The sequence below is a fragment of the Cercospora beticola genome, chromosome 7 (assembly GCF_033473495.1).
Source record: "Cercospora beticola chromosome 7, complete sequence".
In the NCBI taxonomy this organism is placed as follows: domain Eukaryota; kingdom Fungi; phylum Ascomycota; class Dothideomycetes; order Mycosphaerellales; family Mycosphaerellaceae; genus Cercospora; species Cercospora beticola.
The window spans coordinates 1,658,465-1,676,059 of record NC_088941.1 but is presented as its reverse complement, the minus strand read 5'-3'; the positions used below and the strand labels follow the sequence as shown (position 1 = coordinate 1,676,059).

Genomic DNA, 17,595 nt, shown 5'->3' with positions numbered 1-17,595 from the left:
TGCTTGACAGCACCAATGATCGCGGTATGCTTTGGTGGAAACAGCAGTGCAAGTGTAAAGCTTAGTTGTTTTAACAGAGTGGTTCTTCGTGTAATGGCGGATGTTCATGTTGCTTTAAATCAAGTCACTTCGAGTGACTCTGTCCCGAATCTGGAATCATGAAATTAAGTTCATCGCCTATCTCGCCTGACGTTCTCTGAACATGTACTGCGCTGTAGCGAACAATATCACATTCTAGCCAGAGATAAAGTGGCGAAGCTGATGGCTCGTATACAAATTTCCGGGGACGCTGCTTCTAGATCGCGAATGCTGGTGTGAGCCAGCAGGTGTCGATGAGTGCTTATGGGCTCGGAGCATCCTAGTCGAGAGTATCGACATGGCTTTGCTCTGCTCTCGACTTCTCGTGGTTTCAGCGCCGCTTTGGAAGAACATCAACCGGATTTGAGACGCGAGAGCAAGGACCGTCGGATAGTCTTGCTTTGGAGGCGATAAGTCCATTTTTCCAATTCGATGCATTCTCCTCCTTTTGTATATTGCTCATCTAGCGAGGTTCTGGCGACTTGATGGCTTGGAATCACCCAGCTGCCGCTTCTGAGTCAGAGATTCAGTGCGAGTGTCATACCAGCTTGTATCAATATTGTACGTTCGCCAGCGATGCGGGCTTTGCTTCGAATGGCACTCAAGTTTCTCCGACGCAAGTCGTGTTTGAATGCGATCTTTTGAAGACGCAGTTGCACTGATGTGCAAGACTACAAGACCTTGTCTATTTCCCGCAGGCAGGAAGAAGAGCTCAAATCGCAGTCACAATCCCTAAAGTGTGCTCCTGGAAAGCGTACTTGCCCAAAGTGGAAAGAGCAACGGTACGGCTTCCGTAGCATCGCCCACCAAACGAACGTCTCCGAATGTGCACCACTAGCAACACTCGAATGACATCTCAAAGCACCAAAATACAATGTTCACGAGTCATCAACGAACCAAAACCTAACGCTCCCATGACGACGTTCAAGAAAAGATCAACAGGGGCCGGAGAAGCGGCCGAGAAAGTTAAGATCTCATCAAGTCCAAGAAACTCACGCTCAGACAACAATGACACCTGTGGCACTGTGGCAGAAATTCCAGAAGATCCTTTCTCGAAAGTGCCGAAGCGACAGTGAACCCAAAAACATTCACGCAAAACATCACTTTTCTTACTCTCTACGCGATGCGCAGAAACTTGCAAGCAACGCCGCACACCTGCGCGCGTGTGTAAAGTGCGGGTGCGGCCACTCGTCGGAAGCCCCGTCGCAGCTCCGCAATGTGTTCAATTCCAACCATCTGCAGCGAAGCAGTAAGCGCCCGCCAGGGCTGCAGCTGCACAAGCGATCGACTTCGCAGGGCGGCACGCTGCGAAGCTGCGTTAGACCTCATGTTGCAGCTCCACAAAGCTGAGAGAATATAGAATGGTTTTACCATGCTAATGTTGTCGAGAGGCACAGCCAGCGCGTAGAAGAGCGAGGTCTCCGCAGAAAGCGTTTGCGAGAGTGGTATATGTAGTGGTGCAGAATGCACGACAGGTGAGGTAGGTGAAACCACCATTGGTTCTGTTTGCATTTTATTTTGCCAATCATGTTGTCGATTTTGTTCCTGCTGTGTGCGGCGGTGCTGGAGGGTGTTCGTGCTCAGGTGGAGGCTAAGCCGAAGAGTACTGTGAGGGTACAAATCACACAAAGAATCCAACTCACGAAGACGATATTTCCTTCTGGCGTCTCTGCAGGCGTGCAAGATACAACAACTGCTACACCTGCGGTTGCAGGCGGCGTGCAATTCACCGTCGGTGCTGGAAATGATGCCGTTCCAACAACCACGTCTGACGAGCCGAGGGTCATACTTATGGGAAGCATTACCTTGACGGAGGGCGGCCCAGCTCAGACCAATGCCGGTCAAGTGTACAGCATCGATGCATGCACAATTTACGCGGGCACCGCGAGGGACAATATCTGCGACAGCAACGGGCGTCCGACGACTGAGAGCTGGACGACATCGAGTGCATACCCAGGTATCACCTCAGATCCTGCAACGCCAACGACCACATCATGGACCTTCACAATTGGCACTCAAGCGTATACCATGGTCAGGGATCCAAATGTACCCATCGCAACCATTGGAACAGCGGTAGTGTCCTTAGAAGGGCCGAGGGTGAGCCTGAAAGGCGGCCACGCACTGATGGCAAGCGACGGGTTGGTCCACGTCTGGGTAGCGAATTGGACGACATCGAGCACGACCAGAACAACGACAAGCACGCTGCGGACGAGGTTGCCGTGGACGAGGAGCAGTACAACCGCGGCATCAACGGACGATGCCCTGGTCTCAGCCACGCAATCTGCCAGTAGTGATGAATCAGCTGCCTCCTCAGTTCGAAATCACACTGCGGTTACTGTATTGGGTTGGACAGTGGTAGCTTTGATTGCCAGCCTTCTGCTTCGCACGTGATGGAGGCTGCGGTCATGCCCGAACTCTATGTCGAGCTTCACGTCTGACATAGAGTTGCAGACCCCGTGCTGATGTGTGGGGTGTAATGTATCTTGCTCGGTGGCGGTCGCAGCATAATTGCTTCATGCAAAGTCAGTACCCAATCATTGGAGCAAAAGGCTGCTTCTCTCAGATAGATCAATTCATGTACGTCGCTCATGAACAAGCAAACTGGAGAAGCCTGTGGCGATGGAGCTTGGCAGGAGACTTTCTCTATGCCGTCTGGCAACGCCCACTTCTCAACGCATCGCGCTCCAGCCTCCAGGCAGTCGATTTCTGGAACTTCATCGGGCCCTTCTGAATACTGCAATGCCGTGCGCGACACGTGTCTTAGTCGAGATCAGGGCCACGCAATGCCGCTGTCTGTGTGCTGGTTTTCGAACGACCTAGGTCACGGCAAACACCGCAGTAATGATCACCAACAGCGGTATGTCGGCTGCAGCACCGGCCTCGCACGACAGAATCGTCTACGCGGTGTAGCTGTTGACGAGAACTCGAATCTGCACGTCTGCGCTTTTGCGGTGCGTCGGCTCCCGCATGAGAAAAGCGTTGGAAATCGACACAGCCTTCCTGAAGACTGCCGTGCTCTGTACGATACGATCTCCGCAGTTCTTCGTGTGACAAAGGGTCTCAGACCTGTTGGCTTGGTTGTGTCGGAGCTCGACAAGGGTGCTGTGGCGGCTGGGGCATCCCAAGGCGGGACGATGTTCAGCCTATGAAGCTCATCTCCAGGCTCATTCGTCGGAGCCCGCTTTTGAGTAGAGCGAAGGGAAAGAGCCCGGTCGATGAGCTATTGGAGCGAAGAGACAATTCTGTACTGCTCCACGTTCCTGCATTCAAACGAGATCAGCTCTGCGTACATTCGGGTGCAGCTTGCCGCAATGCATGCCGACGCCGAGAGAGGTGCTCCTTCACCAGTCTATGTTGGGTTCGTGCGCCGGGCAAGTGGACATTTTCGTTCTTGTCTCGCGTCTCTTCAGGAATCGCAGAGAAGAAGTCATCTTACGCTGGCAACGCATCCCGAGACCAAAATGAGTGTCCGGTCGTGCGACCGCGCCGCGTTGACATCGGAAATAGAGACAAACGGCTGCGTCATCAGAAACCATCGTGGGCGACCACGAGACAGGCGAAGCTTATCACGATGCCTTGCTGCGGTCGGAAACACGGTCCAAGCACCCCTTGCTCGACGGCGGGCAGTGGGCAGTTGAATGGAGATCGCCATTCGCGCACTTTGGCGCAGCAGCGGTGATGACGGTCGCCCGCTGAGCTGGGCGCGCGCAGTCTTTCGCGCTCTGGTGATGTCCCATTTCTGTGTCCGGCTGGGGCGCGTCCAGTGGGCTCGCGAGGTAGCGTGCACAGCGAGCGCTATGGAGTTGGCAGGTCGCTGAGGCGGCGTGGTGTCGTGCAATCAGAGGTGTAGGCGCAAAGCGTAATCTTAATTAGGGAGAGCGGAACCCCTGCAAGAGCAACGGCTGGCGGCATTTAGCCGCATTAGCTCCAAACGCACCGACGGCCTCCCTCGCTGCCCTGCCGCCAAGTTGAAGCAGCCAGCACCTCGCGCCTCATCACCATTGTCACTCCTTCACCACCACCACCGCCGCCCGCCCACTGCTGTCAATCGTTCACCCACTCCCAGACTGCTATTGTGCCGGCCCAGCGCTCCACAATACCAGTCGTTCCATTCCTTTGGCACTGCTTCGATCGATCCCATCCCCATCACCGACCAAACACCAACACACAGCCGACAGACATTCTCGCGCCAGGTGCATACCAGAGCCAGCCCCCAACACACCAGGCACGCACGCGAACCCGACCGCCCGCACGACCGACGCGCACATGCAAACATAGCTTCTCCGCGACACCCACCACCGCATCATCAATTCACCATCTTCGTCGCTGTGCGCGAAGAAGCTTGTGCATAGACTTTCAGCCACTGGAATCCCTTCCACCTCTGCGCCGGCAACGCAGATTTTACGCGCAGGCGCTCAACTAGCCGCGAACATCTACAGCGCCCGGAGCGACCTCAGCAACCATGAAGGGAACATTTACCTCCGTCACCGCCCTCGCCCTGGCCGGCAATGTCGCCGCCTTCTGGCGCATGCCTTGCCGCTCCCACACCGGCATTGCTCGTATTGATCCTCTCGTCGCGCCCGCCGACGTGGCCGACCACTCTCACTTGGTTTTCGGTTCAGGAAGTGAGTATCTCTATTCGGATGTGATTGATTCGAGCCACTGACTTTGCCAGACTTTGGCAACAACGCCACTTTCAAGGATCTCACACAATGCCCCGATTTGACCCACGACTGCTCATCATGCGCTGTCACTCAGGACAAGTCGGCTTACTGGACGCCTCCAATGTACTTTAGGCACAAGAACGGTACTGTCGAGATGGTGGAAAACGTCGGTGGTATGCTCGCCTACTACCTCTTCTACCTTGACGACGTTCAGCCGTTCCCAGAAGGCTTCCAAATGATTGCTGGTGACCCAACGTTCCGAAACTTCTCTGGTCCTTTCCCAGACGAGCCATTGAGCTCCTGGCCAACCGATCCTTCTGATCAATTCTTCTTGGAGCAACGTGCCATCGGATACAACTGCTTGAACTACGCCAAGGACCCCGAACCGTCTCTCTACCGCCACGTGTTCCCAGAACGGAGCGTCATGGACAGCCAGTGCAAGGATGGTCTGCGTCTCGAGATGGCCTTCCCATCGTGTGGTACTGGCGAGTTGGATTCACCAAACCACCGATCTCACGTTGCTTACCCTTCGCTCGTGAAGGAGGGCAACTGCCCCAAGGGTTATGACGTCCACTACCCATTCCTCTTCTACGAGACCATCTTTGCCACGCAGAAGTTCGCTGGCATGGACGGTGAATTTGTCCTCTCTACCGGTGACCCAGTCGGAGCCAGTTACCACGCTGACTTCATGATGGGCTGGGACTCCGCTGACTTCCTTGGCAAGGCCATCAACACCTGCACCAGCTCTTCTGGCAGAATCGAGGACTGCCCTCTATTCAACATCCAGAGCGACGCTGAGGCTGCCAAGTGCAAGTTCCCTGTGCCAGACTACCTCGATGGCGATGACTGCACCGGACCTCGTGAGGACCTTCCAGTTGGTGTCCCGATCCAGTACGGCCCAGAGCCCGCTACCAAGTACCCAGTCCAGGGTGCCAAGGGTGGCCCAGCTACATCCGCACCAAAGCCATCCAGTGCACCAAAGAATGAGCCTCAGCCATACAAGCCAGCCGAGGCGCCCAAGCCATCTGAGGTCAAGCCAAACCCCCCTGCCTATGCTCCAGCGGAACCATCGGTCACTGCTGCTCCATCTGCTCCTCCAGCAAGCAAGGGCAACAAGATCACGACCAAGTATGTGACAAAGGGCAACGAGGTTTACGAGTACATCATCGAGGAGGTCGATGTCACAGTCACCGAAACCAAGACTGCTACCGCAGCCGCTGGTGCACCAAAGGCATACGACACTCCGCCAAGCTACAAGCGCCACGTCGAGCGCCACGCCCACCACCACAGACATTAAGCAAGATACCCCCGAGACGTCTCAGAACAACATTCCTCAGAATTGTTGTCATGTTCAAAGAGCATTAGGGCCGGCGCAACTGTTTCTTTGCAGTTATTCAAATTTCTTTTGAAGCAACAAGCATCAACAGTTAGCCCGTGTACTCTGTTATTTCCTTTTTCGCGTGGAAGAGTGAAACCTTTTTTCTTTGGACACTGAAGCAAGAAAAGAACAAATGTTCTACAGGGGAGCAAGAGGCCAAAACGACGACACAGAAGAAGTCACATATAGGTGTCGCCACCTCTTTTTACGTGGAATGCGCGGTGTGGCATGGGCTGGGCCTTGCAGCCAGCAATCAACAACACAAAAACTCAACAGAACAAATCAAACCAAAGAAGAAGAAAATCATACTTTTTGTCGTTTTTGCACATATTTCAACGAATGCAACAAGCACGCTCTTGTGATGGTAAGATGAGCCCGACGGCATCTTTTTGAGAATAGGGAAGGATCCCGCTCTCAAGCAAATTCAAGATATAGTTTACATTATACCCGGTGCGTTCTTTCTTACTCACTCTTTCGATCTGGAAGAGTGAACAAGAATGAACGTTACTTTTTACACGGATGGATATGGCAGTGAAGTGGTTGGATGGTGGTCCGAAGAAGAGAGTCAGAGTCAGATGTTTCTGAAATTTCAGCCTCTTTTGTGTCGTGTCAAATCTCTGTTTCCTTTTTTCATTTCATTTTCGATTCTGTTTGTGGTTCGAACGTCTGTACATATCTTGCGACTGCGCACAAAATCCAGTTCTAAGTTGAACTGAGCTGAGGGCTAAGCTTCCACTTCTCGTATTCCAGCATTTCTATTTTCATCATCGTGCTAAGTGGGATGACTCGTATTTGTGTTGTGATCATGATGCATTATGCAGAGCTAGTATGTAGCTCGATTTGGAGGGTGGAGGGAGAAGTGTATGCTGGATTTGTCAATGTGGCTGTACTTGTACTTGGACATACTGCAATGGACCAAAAATAGGGAGCGACTCTGAGATGGGACTTGCAAATTGTGTGAGGTGAGCGGCAAGTGCTTCTCTTGAGATACAAATTGTTCTAGCGCGATCGACTCCTCATGACCTGTCTCCGCTGAACTCTGCCTGGGTAGCTATATTTGTTGGGTCAGCTATTCGTTGTGAAAGAGAGTTCAAGCTCGCTGCTTTCCCTTTCAGAGCGTGAACCTATTCACTGAGAGGTTCACTTAAGATGGAGACTAAGGGTTACGTGTCACAGCAACAGAAGTAAGCGTGGCTGATCAAGTGAGATGATGGTCTTCTGCGAAAGCAGTGGTTACCAACTGGCATGATTTTCACACGTTATCGATACCGTTTCATATGGAGCATATCGCAGATATCGTCCAAGCTAGAAGTTCGTGTAGATCTACGCTGGACTCCCTCTATTCGCCTCTGCGCCGGTCTCCGTCTTCAAATCCTCCTTCTTCACCGTCTCACTAGCCTTGATGCTCGGAAAATTGAACGGATCGCTCATGCCACCCAGTAAGCCTCGCCACCTGCCAAACGTATTCCAGTTTGTCCAAGTCAAAGCCCCAACATATGGTTGAACGTTCCAATGCAACGTCAAAGTCGCAAACTGCTTATCCGCAATCTTGCCTGTCACATCTGTGATCTGATACTTTGGCTTCTGATTTTCCAACTTGATGATGCCTGGCTGCTTGCCTTCTGGATATGCCTTTCCGCCGAGACCTAGAGCGCGCTCTTTGCGCGAAGGCTTCTTCACTTTCTTGCCATCTTTTGATTTCGAGGTGGGATGGATCCAAGTGTTAGGGTGAAGAGGAGCATTGTCGGCGGGGATGATGGCATCCCAGACTACGATTTCGGAGTCGGGGACATTTTGAGGGTCGTCGGATGGGTAGGAGGCGGTGATGTAGGCGAAGATCTGCTTGGTGTTCCAGTTGAAGAGGGAGGAGAGGTCGGCGTCGAGATCGAAGGTTACGTGGGCGTATTCTTCGCGTTTGGTGCTGTAGTAGTGTGGACGACCTCTGGCGCTGTGCGATGCATTAGCCTGAGGAAGATGGCTATGTGTATAGATATGGCAACGTACACTCGGACATTCCTGAGCTCGAGAGATGCGGATGGGTCCTGAGGACTGAGCAGCACGCTGACGGCGATTGCTGCGGCTACGGCGAAGGCGACGGAGGTGAAGAAGCCAAAGACATTCTGAATGCGCACCAGGCTGGAATGCATCGTGGGTGGTGGGCTGTGATGTGGGAGTGGAGGCTATCGCATTGTGCAATTGAAGTGCTAGTGCCCGTGCAGCTGCATGTGAATAAAGTTGGGGGACCAGCTGGCTTCAAGCACCGACGTCCCGTGCCTGCCTCAGAATCTCCTTCGCCTGCGACTTTCACGTCCAATACACCAACAAACTGCAACTTAACGCGTCTACTGCTTCATACACCACTGCTCTGCTCGCCTTTTCTCACGAATGCACGTGACGCCCCTCTTCGCGCTGGCGGCGGCATCTCTGACACGGTGCGATTCATGACCGAGCCAACACCGACTCGGCCGCCGTCCCAGTATTGATCATCTCACATCGTCGCAAAGGCAATGGCCTCAAGTGCCTCTCCAGCAGCAGGGTCATCCTGTCCAGCAGTGCTCGCTTGCGAATTCTGAATGGTGGCAAGCCCGGCAGAAGCACCTCGAGGAGCAATTCCACCGCCGAGCAGTTCGCTTCTTCAGCAACACTCAAACACTCCGCTCCAAGGTCAAACGCCACCTCGTCGAGTCTTTCGCTCACATAGTGTACTACACTCTCCGTGTCCCAGCGAAGAGGGAGGGTGTCCCAGCGAAGAGGGAGGTGTAAGAGTACGGCTGCCTGCCACCACACAAGCTTCCGCAGAGTTGGAAGCAGAGCAATGACAAGGCGCAAAGGTTTGTGAGCGGCACAGTTCTTGATCTCATGACACTTGCAGCAAACGTCAGTCGGGACATGCCGTACAGCCGTCCCCAGCGGCGTCTACTACATCTCTTGATACCTGATCCTGTTGGGCCTTCATCTACTTCGAGTAATTCGCCCACTTCCGTGCCTGACGATCTTGACTTGATGCAGCAAATGTGCACATGCAACGGAATTTGACCTCTCCACCGCACTCCTTCCGAATGCACGCCGATTCCCGACATCACAGCTGCTCCACCAGAAGATGAGATTTCGCTGACAATCCCGACGACTGTTCGAAGCACACAGCAAGCAACCCAAGCAATGCCAGTAACACAACACTTCCTGCGCGTCGTGCAGCGTAGCCGACTGGTCACAAATGCACGAGTCAGCCAGTTACAGTCTTAATACACGACTTGGCGACAAGGGCATATACCTCCGCCTATCGCCACTCCCCATAACGTTCCACCAGAACGGAGCCCAGATCCACTGCGCGGATGTGCAACCGTGTCAGCCACTCGCTCCTTGCCCATCGGTGACAGGTGGTTGAGGTCAGCATCCCGCCGCATCACGAACGGGAAAATCATGTTTTCGTGCCACTTTCCATTGTGCGTCTGCACATATGCTATCAATCTACTCATCCACGTGGTTCGGCGCACTCCAACGACATAAGGTTGTGTCCACGGGTCGATCTTAACCCTCCATTGGGCTGAGTCTGCCTCGACCGCGGCACGGCAGCGCTGCCCTTTCGACCCATCTGTACAGAAATCCGACAAAGTCAAAGTGATGCAGGGCGGGTTTGGAAGCTTGTAGTGCTTGTTGCACGACTGGACTTGAAAGCACACGCCCTTTCCGATATCTATGGCGGACGGATCCCCTCTCACGCGCGTGGTGGCTTGATCTCGTACTGGCTCCTCGCCTTCCTCCCAAGCCTTTCGCATTCGCTACCGACCCAATCTCGGATGCTCGATTTCGACATAGCATTCTCGACATGGCTGTTGGCCACGCACCGGGCAGCGCTGTCGTCGGCGTAACCGTTGCCTTTACTATCCTCGCTTTCATCACCACAGCTTTCCGGCTGTTCACCCGAATAGCAATCGTCAAGCAACCGGGCATCGATGACTTTATCATCACCATAGCACTGATCTTCACCATCGCCCTCACAGCATGTATGGTACTACAAGTCAAGTACGGCATGGGCAGGCATGCAGCTTCATTGTCGCCCAACGATAACAAGTACTCCTTGATCTGGTTTTGGGCCTCCGTATGGATCTATTATCCTGCCCTCATGTTCGCAAAGCTATCGATCTTATTCCAATATCTTCGAATCTTCCCAGACAGGCGATTCCGCAGGTGGTGCTGGATATTAATGGCCGTCATTGTCGCCTGGACTGGGTGGGCATTCTTTTCTGCTCTATTCGCTTGCTGGCCTATACAACATTTCTGGGACGACTCTATACCAGGCGCATGTCTAAATCGCTTGGCAGTATGGTAAGTTCAGCCCTCAAAAACCATGCTCAGAACAGGAACAACTAGCTCATGCCGATTTCTAGGTTCTCCAATGCAGCCATGAACATTGTCACCGATATCGCAACCACCGTCCTCCCTTTGCCAGTCCTCAAATCTCTCAACCTTCCCAAACGCCAACGCTACATCCTCATGGTCGTCTTCGGCATGGGCGGCGTCGTCTGCATCATATCCATAATGCGCCTCAGCGCTCTCTACGCCATCTCCGTCAGCAACGATGTCAGCTGGGACAACCCTCTTGCCGCAATTTGGTCCTCTCTCGAGGTCAACGTTGGTATCGTCTGCTCCTGCATTCCAACCCTGAAAGGTTGCATCACGCGGTACTTTCCCCGACTCTTCTCTTCCGTCCACGGCGGCAGCAGGCCCTCAGGCGCGGATTTCGCTGGCCTGGAACTCAGCGGTCGCGGAAGAAAACATCATGCCGAATGCCATATTTCCGCCAACCATGATGTTCACCGCAACAATCGAGATATCGAAAAATCTTCCACAGGCTCCTCATCTGCTGCCGGGAGCGGCGGCGTTGGAGGAAAAATGAAAAGAATGGCCTCGAAGCTAGGGAGAGGGAGTAATAAAAGTGAGAAGGATATCATCGAACATCACAGTTCTTCGACAGAGGATGAAGACAGCCTTCGCGGAAGGCTCACACCTCCGGACGGGAGGGGAGGACACCACCATCATCCACATCCTCAGCATGGCATACACGTCACGACGATTGTGGAGCAGGAAGAGGAGAGAGACTCGACGAGTTATTCGAGGAGGAAATTGGAGGAGACGGAGAGTGTGAGGGGTTTGGTGAGTGAGAGGCAGCAGTTGGGATATTATACTGCGCCCTGAATTTGAAAGGAACTGGGAAAGTTTGGGGATTGGTGTTTTATGGAGTAGTTGACCGTCTATTGTGATACCAGGTGGTTTGGTTGATTGCTTATGTTGGAAACGGCGGGCAAAAGAAGTGGACGCAACAGGACCACATGTCGATGAGGCAGGTTGTATTATTATCCAGAGCGCAGGCAAGCGACCCGAAATAAGAACTCGTGATTGACACACAGACTTGTTCCATGATGGGTGATGATACAGTTTATGCTGTTCTCTGGCTTGTACTGCCAATTTATTCATTACACCTCTGCCTACAATCAGGAGGATTCTACCTTTCACAACGCACATCTATACCGCGACCTCGGTACTGGGTCCGGCCGGAGCCTTCAGCTTCTTCGCGTCGGGTTGTGCGGCGCCAGTAGGTGTCTCCTCCGCCTTACGCTTATCGCCCTCTCGAGCCGCACGTCTCGCATCCCGCTCCTGTCTCTCCTTCTCCTTCCGTAGAGCCTTACTCTCAAACTCGTGCCAATCACCTTCCAGATTCGCGAGCTCGACCACCTGTGCCGGCTCTGGTTCTTCAACAGTGAAGTAGGGATGTTCCAGGACATCTGCAGCCGTAGGACGATTCGCTGGATCGTACAGGAACATCGCTTGCAAAAGCTCGAAAGCTTCGGGTGAGACACGTTCGCGATACTTGTCTGCGAATGTCGATTGGACGCGCTGCGTGGGCCGCAGGAGTTCGTACCATTGCAGCTCGGTAATCCCAGGCCACTCACTACGCGACGGCGTTCCGAGTACATTGTAGATTTTGTCCAGTTGATGGATTTCGCTGCCATCACCGGGGAAGATGGCATGTCGTGTGAAGATCTCGACCAGGACGCAGGCAGCACTCCATATGTCAACCGCCGGACCGTACTGAGTCTCGCCGAGTAGGAGTTCTGGACTGCGATACCAGATAGTGATGACACGATTGGTGTAATCTTGCTTTTGGCGCTTTTGGTAGAAACGCGCAAGACCGAAATCAGCAAGCTTGAGCTCTCCAGTCTTCGAAATCAAAATGTTCGCAGCTTTGATGTCGCGGTGCAAGACTCCTCTCCTATGAAGGTAGTCGAGCCCTTCGAACAGCTGCTTCGCAAGGTGCTTCTTGTGCGCATTCGTGAGAGCAAATGTCGGGTGGTTGAGTAAGCCTGTCAAATCGTGTGAGAGATATTCGAAAACCATAAAGCAATCATTCCGCTCGACCATGACCTCGAGGAGCGGGACCACGTTCACGTGGTTGAGAGACTGCAGCAACTTGATTTCTCGGATTGCAGTGACGGGAAACTAAATTGATGTTAGCCATGAGGATGATGAAGGCGAGCAAGAATTTGACTTACGCCATCACGTTCGCCTTCCATACGAATCTTTTTGAGTGCGACCATGCCTCCGGTGTAGACGTGTATTGCTTTGTACACTTTGCCATATGTGCCACTACCCACCACTGACTCGTTGCCAGTCTTGCGGTAATAGACACTTTCGGATTGCTTGAAATCGTCGCTCAGCTCGGGCTTGGGCTTGAGCCTCTTCTTTCTGACCTTTTCTTTGCGAGTGGCCGGCGGCTCGGGACGACGAGGATGTGACAAGTCTGATACGCGAGTGTTGCCGACGTAATTGGAGCTCTTCGCGGGCGCATTGCTCTGCACCAGTGGAGATATCACCGCAGGCGTCTTCTTCGCGACCAGTGGGGACGTCTCCGTCTTCGGTATGACCGGTGCCTTCTCCTCGGCAGCTACCCTGCTTGCTCGACCTTTGATCGAGAAGCTGATCTTATTCTTTTCTCTCTCTGCTTCCAACACCTTTTGCTCGGCCGTCTTCTGGTCCGCACCAAGCGCTGAAGGGGCTGCAAGATCAACCTTGCGCTTCTTCGCTGCATGCTCATCCTCGGCACGAAGCTCCACCGGCGGCCGATAAGGGTTGCCATCATCGTCGGCCTCAGGCGCGAGAACCACGGATTTCGGCTCAGAGGTCTCCTTAGGCTTTTGCGGCTCTACCAGGTGACCTCCCTTAGTGCCATCACCGGGCGTCCATGACAAGTTTGCGAAGTGAGCTCTGCCAGTGCCTCGAACTGGTGCTGCGCCCCCGCGAGGTGGTGCACGGGGGAAGCTGTCACGCGAAGCACTGCCATACTGTTTTCCAGGTTGAGATTGGTAGTATCCGGGGCCAGATGAGGGGTAGCCATAAGACTGCTGCTGTTGCGGATACGGCGAGTTCGAGTTGTAGCCGCCTTGGTTGTAGTGATTGTTGTGGTAGCCCCCATAACGGGGCCCGTACCCTCCACGACCGTACATGTCGTCGTCTTCCTTTCGCTCGGTCGCCCGGGATAGATGACTTTCGCGGCTGTGTGATCGCTGGGCAGTTTCCTCGCCGGGGTTGGCAGCAATCAGCGAGCCTTCACGGCTGACAGCTTGAGATGGGTAGCCGCGAGGTGATCGTGTTTCGCGTCGACTGCTTCGATTGCTGTCTCGAGGTGGCGAACCGCGCCTCGAGCGAGATTCACCTTCAGTATATCTCTTGTTGTCGCCCAGGCCTTGCTCAACTTCTGCGTCCCGAGGGCGGCGTGGTGAATGTGAGGCCTTGGGGCCGTAGCCTCGTCTGTTGCTACGATGTTCCCCGCGATGTCGCTCGGAGGAGTGATCTCGTCGCCGACGACCACCGTCCTCGTAGTAGCTTGATGATGCCGATGGCGATCTTCGATGAGCTGCGTCGTCTGGCCTTCCGCCAGTGCGCCTATTGTCTACTCTGTCACCGTCTTTTGTCGTAGTCGGCGATCGCGGTCTCCTCTCATTCCACTCTGCTGAACGATGGTGATGGCGGCCCGAGCCCGATTCGGGAGCAGTGTTTTCGGTGCGATGATAGCGACTGTGGTGAAAGGAGCGGTCGGCGGATGCGTCGTGGTTGTGCGACGTGGAGAAGTGAGACCGCGAGCTCCGGTGGTCGTCTTGGCGAGATGAAGGACGTCTCCAGTCGTCGTCTCCGCCCTTGCGTGCGCCGCGAGAGCGCGAGCGTCGCCTGCTCCTACTTCGACTCCGCTCGCGATAGCGGTGGTGGTGATGGTGATGATGGCGGGGCGGCGGCGACCTGGAATAGCGCGATGGCTCGGGTTGTGGCAGAGGCTCAGAAATGCTGATGCCCTCTGGCACGGGCGAAGGCAGCTTCACAAAACTTTGCAGGTCGGGCTGCACGGTGCGAGCAGGTCGTGCGGCGGCGCTCTTCGACTGCGTGCTGCTCTCTTTCCCCGGGGCCACTCCCGAAGACGTCTCTCGATCCATGGGGTTTTCGGTGAGGTGTCGAGGTAGAAGAGATGGGCGCAAGAGAGGTAGAGATGCGGCCCGACAAAGCAACGCCGATCACGACGACACGAGGGAAACGCGATACTGCCGCCTGCACTCGATTCCCATGCCCACGCTGGCTGTCTCTGTCTACGCGCAGACCTGTGAAATGTTCAATCCTGATGCTGGAGGTGTTGACTCGGGCGCGCGCTGTTACGAGATGCAAGTCGCCCCTCATCCATCGGCGAGCCAGGCTTGGCGTAGGCGAGACGAAGCCACAGTCGGATGCGAACAATGATACCCCTACGATAGTTAGCACAACAGCTGCCTCTCCTTGCCTTCGTGCTGCGTGAAGCGTGTTGTCGGCTGTGAGGCTGTCGAAAATTACAATCTAGTTCACGTGCTTGCAGGCCGGCTCGCGGCGAGGTTGAGGTCTTCGTCCTCGACCAAGTCCTCGGACAGGTCAGGTCCCATGCTACTCACGCATGACGGCTCACTGCATGTCACGCCTCATGCGAGCCACTGATTCTCTGACAGTGCTTTGCCAGTGTGTCTGATGGCCTCTATTGCCGTCCGTGGTGCTCTCAAGTCGCGGGAGTCCGAAAGACTGACGCTGTCAACTGCAGCGCCAGCAGTTATGTCCTCAGCGGAACGTTGTCGCGGGCGGTGCTGTGCACTGGACGCTGGCCGATGGGCCACCTGCTCATCCTCCCTGTCGAGTGCTCCGGAACATGTAGGAGTCCGCGTCTCAGTAGGTCCATGTCCTTTTGCAGTTGCTCCGACAGTCCGCGCGTGCGTCTGTGAGGGCAACACGCACTGAGGTCCACGTCCATCTTTCAGCTGCCGCTGCTCTAGCTCGCGCGTAGGGCGCTGCTATCGCAGACGAGCACTCCCATCGCCCGTCACTGTCGCGGCATCAAAGCATCACGTCAAGTAAAACTATCTAGGCAGCGAGCAACGGGGTTAGATATCCTGCACTGGGCAGCGCGACGCGACGCGACACGGATGCTTCGTCCTTGGTCATGTACTTCGAGCCGCGCAGGGCGTCTTCGTGATAGAGATGAACAAGAGCTGTCGTCGGAAAGTGACGATGGGTTTTCTTTTCCAGATCCGCGCAAAGTGCGCGTGGGAGGGACTAGGACAAATCATCCCGACCGGCGAAGCAATGGCCGAGCGCGTTCAGCGATGACTGGGAAGAAGGAAGAAAGACGGCGAGTGAAAGTGCCATGACCCTCCCGCGCAGAGTATCGAGATGGCGCCGCAGTGAGAGTTGTGGGTGGGTGATGGGTGCAGGAGCGGAGTGGTCTGAGGCGGGCAGAGGGCAGAAAACCGCGACGAGAGCGGCTTGCCAGCGCCCTGCATCGGAACTCGGCTAAAAACGGGCGGCGCAGGTCCCGTAAGACAATGACCGAAGTCTGTAAGTTTTCGCGCGCTTCGTTTCGCTCTCTCGTCTGATCGGTCGGCGAGTGTAGTGTTGGATATTACGATGGATCGTCTGTTCTACTACATCCAAGCCGCCTTCTCCAACTATTTCCTCTAGCTCGACCCCACCGCGAAGACGTTCTGCCACAATCCACAATCTAAAATCACCACAACCCCGCGAGTCACCCTTCTAGTCCACACCCATGTCTGACTCCGAACGTGAGAGTGTCCTGGCCGCAATCCGATCGAGTGGGCTCGGTCCCCGTAGAGAACCGATTTCGATGGACGAACTAGCGCAGACCGTCCCGCTACACACATCGCAAAACCAGTCCTCGAGACAATACGAAGAGGTAAACGACGCTCAGATCGATGCCCTCAAATCACGCGTAGAGCCCCGCGCTCCAGTCGACCAGGCACCATTGACCCCACCCACGACCAGTCGCTCAATATCTCCCTCTACCGGCGCACCATCAATCGACTTCGACGGCTTGTCCTTCCCCAGCGTGGGAGCACTCGATAGACTGCAAGAGAGGGAAGACCCCGAAAAAGCAAAAGCAAGGCTTGACAAGCTGTCAGGTGCAGTGCGAACGATCCTAGAATGTATAGGCGAGGACCCAGAACGAGAAGGACTGCACGGCACACCGGAGCGTTATGCGAAGGCCATGATGTTCTTTACGAAAGGCTATGAGGAGAATTTACGGGACATTGTGAACGGTGCCATCTTCAAAGAGAACCATGACGAGTTAGTGATTGTCAAGGATATCGAGGTCTTCTCGTTATGCGAACACCACCTGGTGCCCTTCTTTGGAAAGGTAGTCGCGTCGACGTAGGTATCACAGGATCGCGCTGACCCGAAGTATTAGGTGCATATTGGCTATATCCCCTCAAACCGAGTCATCGGGCTCTCAAAATTGGCGCGAATCGCCGAGATGTTCAGCAGACGGTTGCAAGTGCAAGAGCGGTTAACGAAGCAAATCGCCATGGCACTTCGGGATGTCCTCAATCCTCAGGGAGTCGGCGTTGTGATGGAATGTACTCACATGTGCATGTGCGCGCGAGGAGTGCAGAAGTCTGGATCATCAACAGTCACAAGCTGCATGCTTGGCGCCTTGAGGAAGCGCGCCAAAACGAGGGAGGAGTTTCTGAGCCTGATCAAAACTTGAGCGGCATTTGGCGGTCCGTGCCACAGGAGTCGCGGCCACCAATAGAGCAGATGGACAGCAGCGGCGACTGCATAAAGTCAGTGGTGGAGCGTTTTGGGGTCTGGTGGAAGAGCAGCAACCGGTGTGGCTTACCGGTACTGTTCAGGCGGAACGAGACTCGTACCTCGGACTTGTGAGGAAGGCCTTGGATTTTTGGATTTGACCGGCGTTGAGGAAATGTACAGGAAAAGGCGAAATTCCGGCGGAAGAGGTCTTTTCAACAGGCCTGCGCTTCAACAGGCCTTCCAGTGATACCAACGCTCAACCAGCGTACGTTTGTTTGGAATTAGCGAAGAACACGATCAGAAGCTCGCAAGAGCATTGTACAATTTGGATACCCGGATGCGAGAATTCACACTGTTCCTGAT

The 17,595-nt window shown here is 54.4% G+C and overlaps 6 protein-coding genes across 6 annotated transcripts; 4 read left to right on the top strand and 2 right to left on the bottom strand.

Moving 5' to 3' along the window:
- Nucleotides 1-1,605: 1,605 nt before the first annotated feature.
- On the top strand, nt 1,606-2,369 carry RHO25_010907 (uncharacterized protein; the record flags this gene model as incomplete). The annotated part of the gene is made up of 2 exons (XM_065603339.1): nt 1,606-2,109; nt 2,175-2,369. The coding sequence occupies 2 exons, from the start codon at nt 1,606-1,608 to the stop codon at nt 2,367-2,369; spliced, it is 699 nt and encodes a 232-aa protein (XP_065459411.1).
- A 2,171-nt stretch (nt 2,370-4,540) lies between these two features.
- Nucleotides 4,541-6,039, top strand: RHO25_010906 (uncharacterized protein; the record flags this gene model as incomplete). Its single annotated transcript, XM_023602215.2, has 2 exons — nt 4,541-4,703; nt 4,754-6,039. The coding sequence occupies 2 exons, from the start codon at nt 4,541-4,543 to the stop codon at nt 6,037-6,039; spliced, it is 1,449 nt and encodes a 482-aa protein (XP_023451377.1).
- A 1,404-nt stretch (nt 6,040-7,443) lies between these two features.
- RHO25_010905 (uncharacterized protein) lies at nt 7,444-8,267 on the bottom strand (the record flags this gene model as incomplete). The annotated part of the gene is made up of 2 exons (XM_023602216.2): nt 7,444-8,068; nt 8,125-8,267. 2 exons carry the CDS (start codon nt 8,265-8,267, stop codon nt 7,444-7,446), a joined length of 768 nt encoding a protein of 255 aa, XP_023451376.1.
- A 1,679-nt stretch (nt 8,268-9,946) lies between these two features.
- On the top strand, nt 9,947-11,316 carry RHO25_010904 (uncharacterized protein; the record flags this gene model as incomplete). The annotated part of the gene is made up of 2 exons (XM_023602217.2): nt 9,947-10,446; nt 10,509-11,316. 2 exons carry the CDS (start codon nt 9,947-9,949, stop codon nt 11,314-11,316), a joined length of 1,308 nt encoding a protein of 435 aa, XP_023451375.1.
- A 327-nt stretch (nt 11,317-11,643) lies between these two features.
- Nucleotides 11,644-14,603, bottom strand: RHO25_010903 (uncharacterized protein; the record flags this gene model as incomplete). Its single annotated transcript, XM_023602218.2, has 2 exons — nt 11,644-12,618; nt 12,672-14,603. The coding sequence occupies 2 exons, from the start codon at nt 14,601-14,603 to the stop codon at nt 11,644-11,646; spliced, it is 2,907 nt and encodes a 968-aa protein (XP_023451371.1).
- Nucleotides 14,604-16,228: 1,625 nt separating this feature from the next.
- Nucleotides 16,229-17,188, top strand: GCH1_2 (GTP cyclohydrolase 1; the record flags this gene model as incomplete). Its single annotated transcript, XM_023602219.2, has 2 exons — nt 16,229-16,837; nt 16,889-17,188. The coding sequence occupies 2 exons, from the start codon at nt 16,229-16,231 to the stop codon at nt 17,186-17,188; spliced, it is 909 nt and encodes a 302-aa protein (XP_023451370.1).
- Between the last annotated feature and the right edge of the window lie 407 nt (nt 17,189-17,595).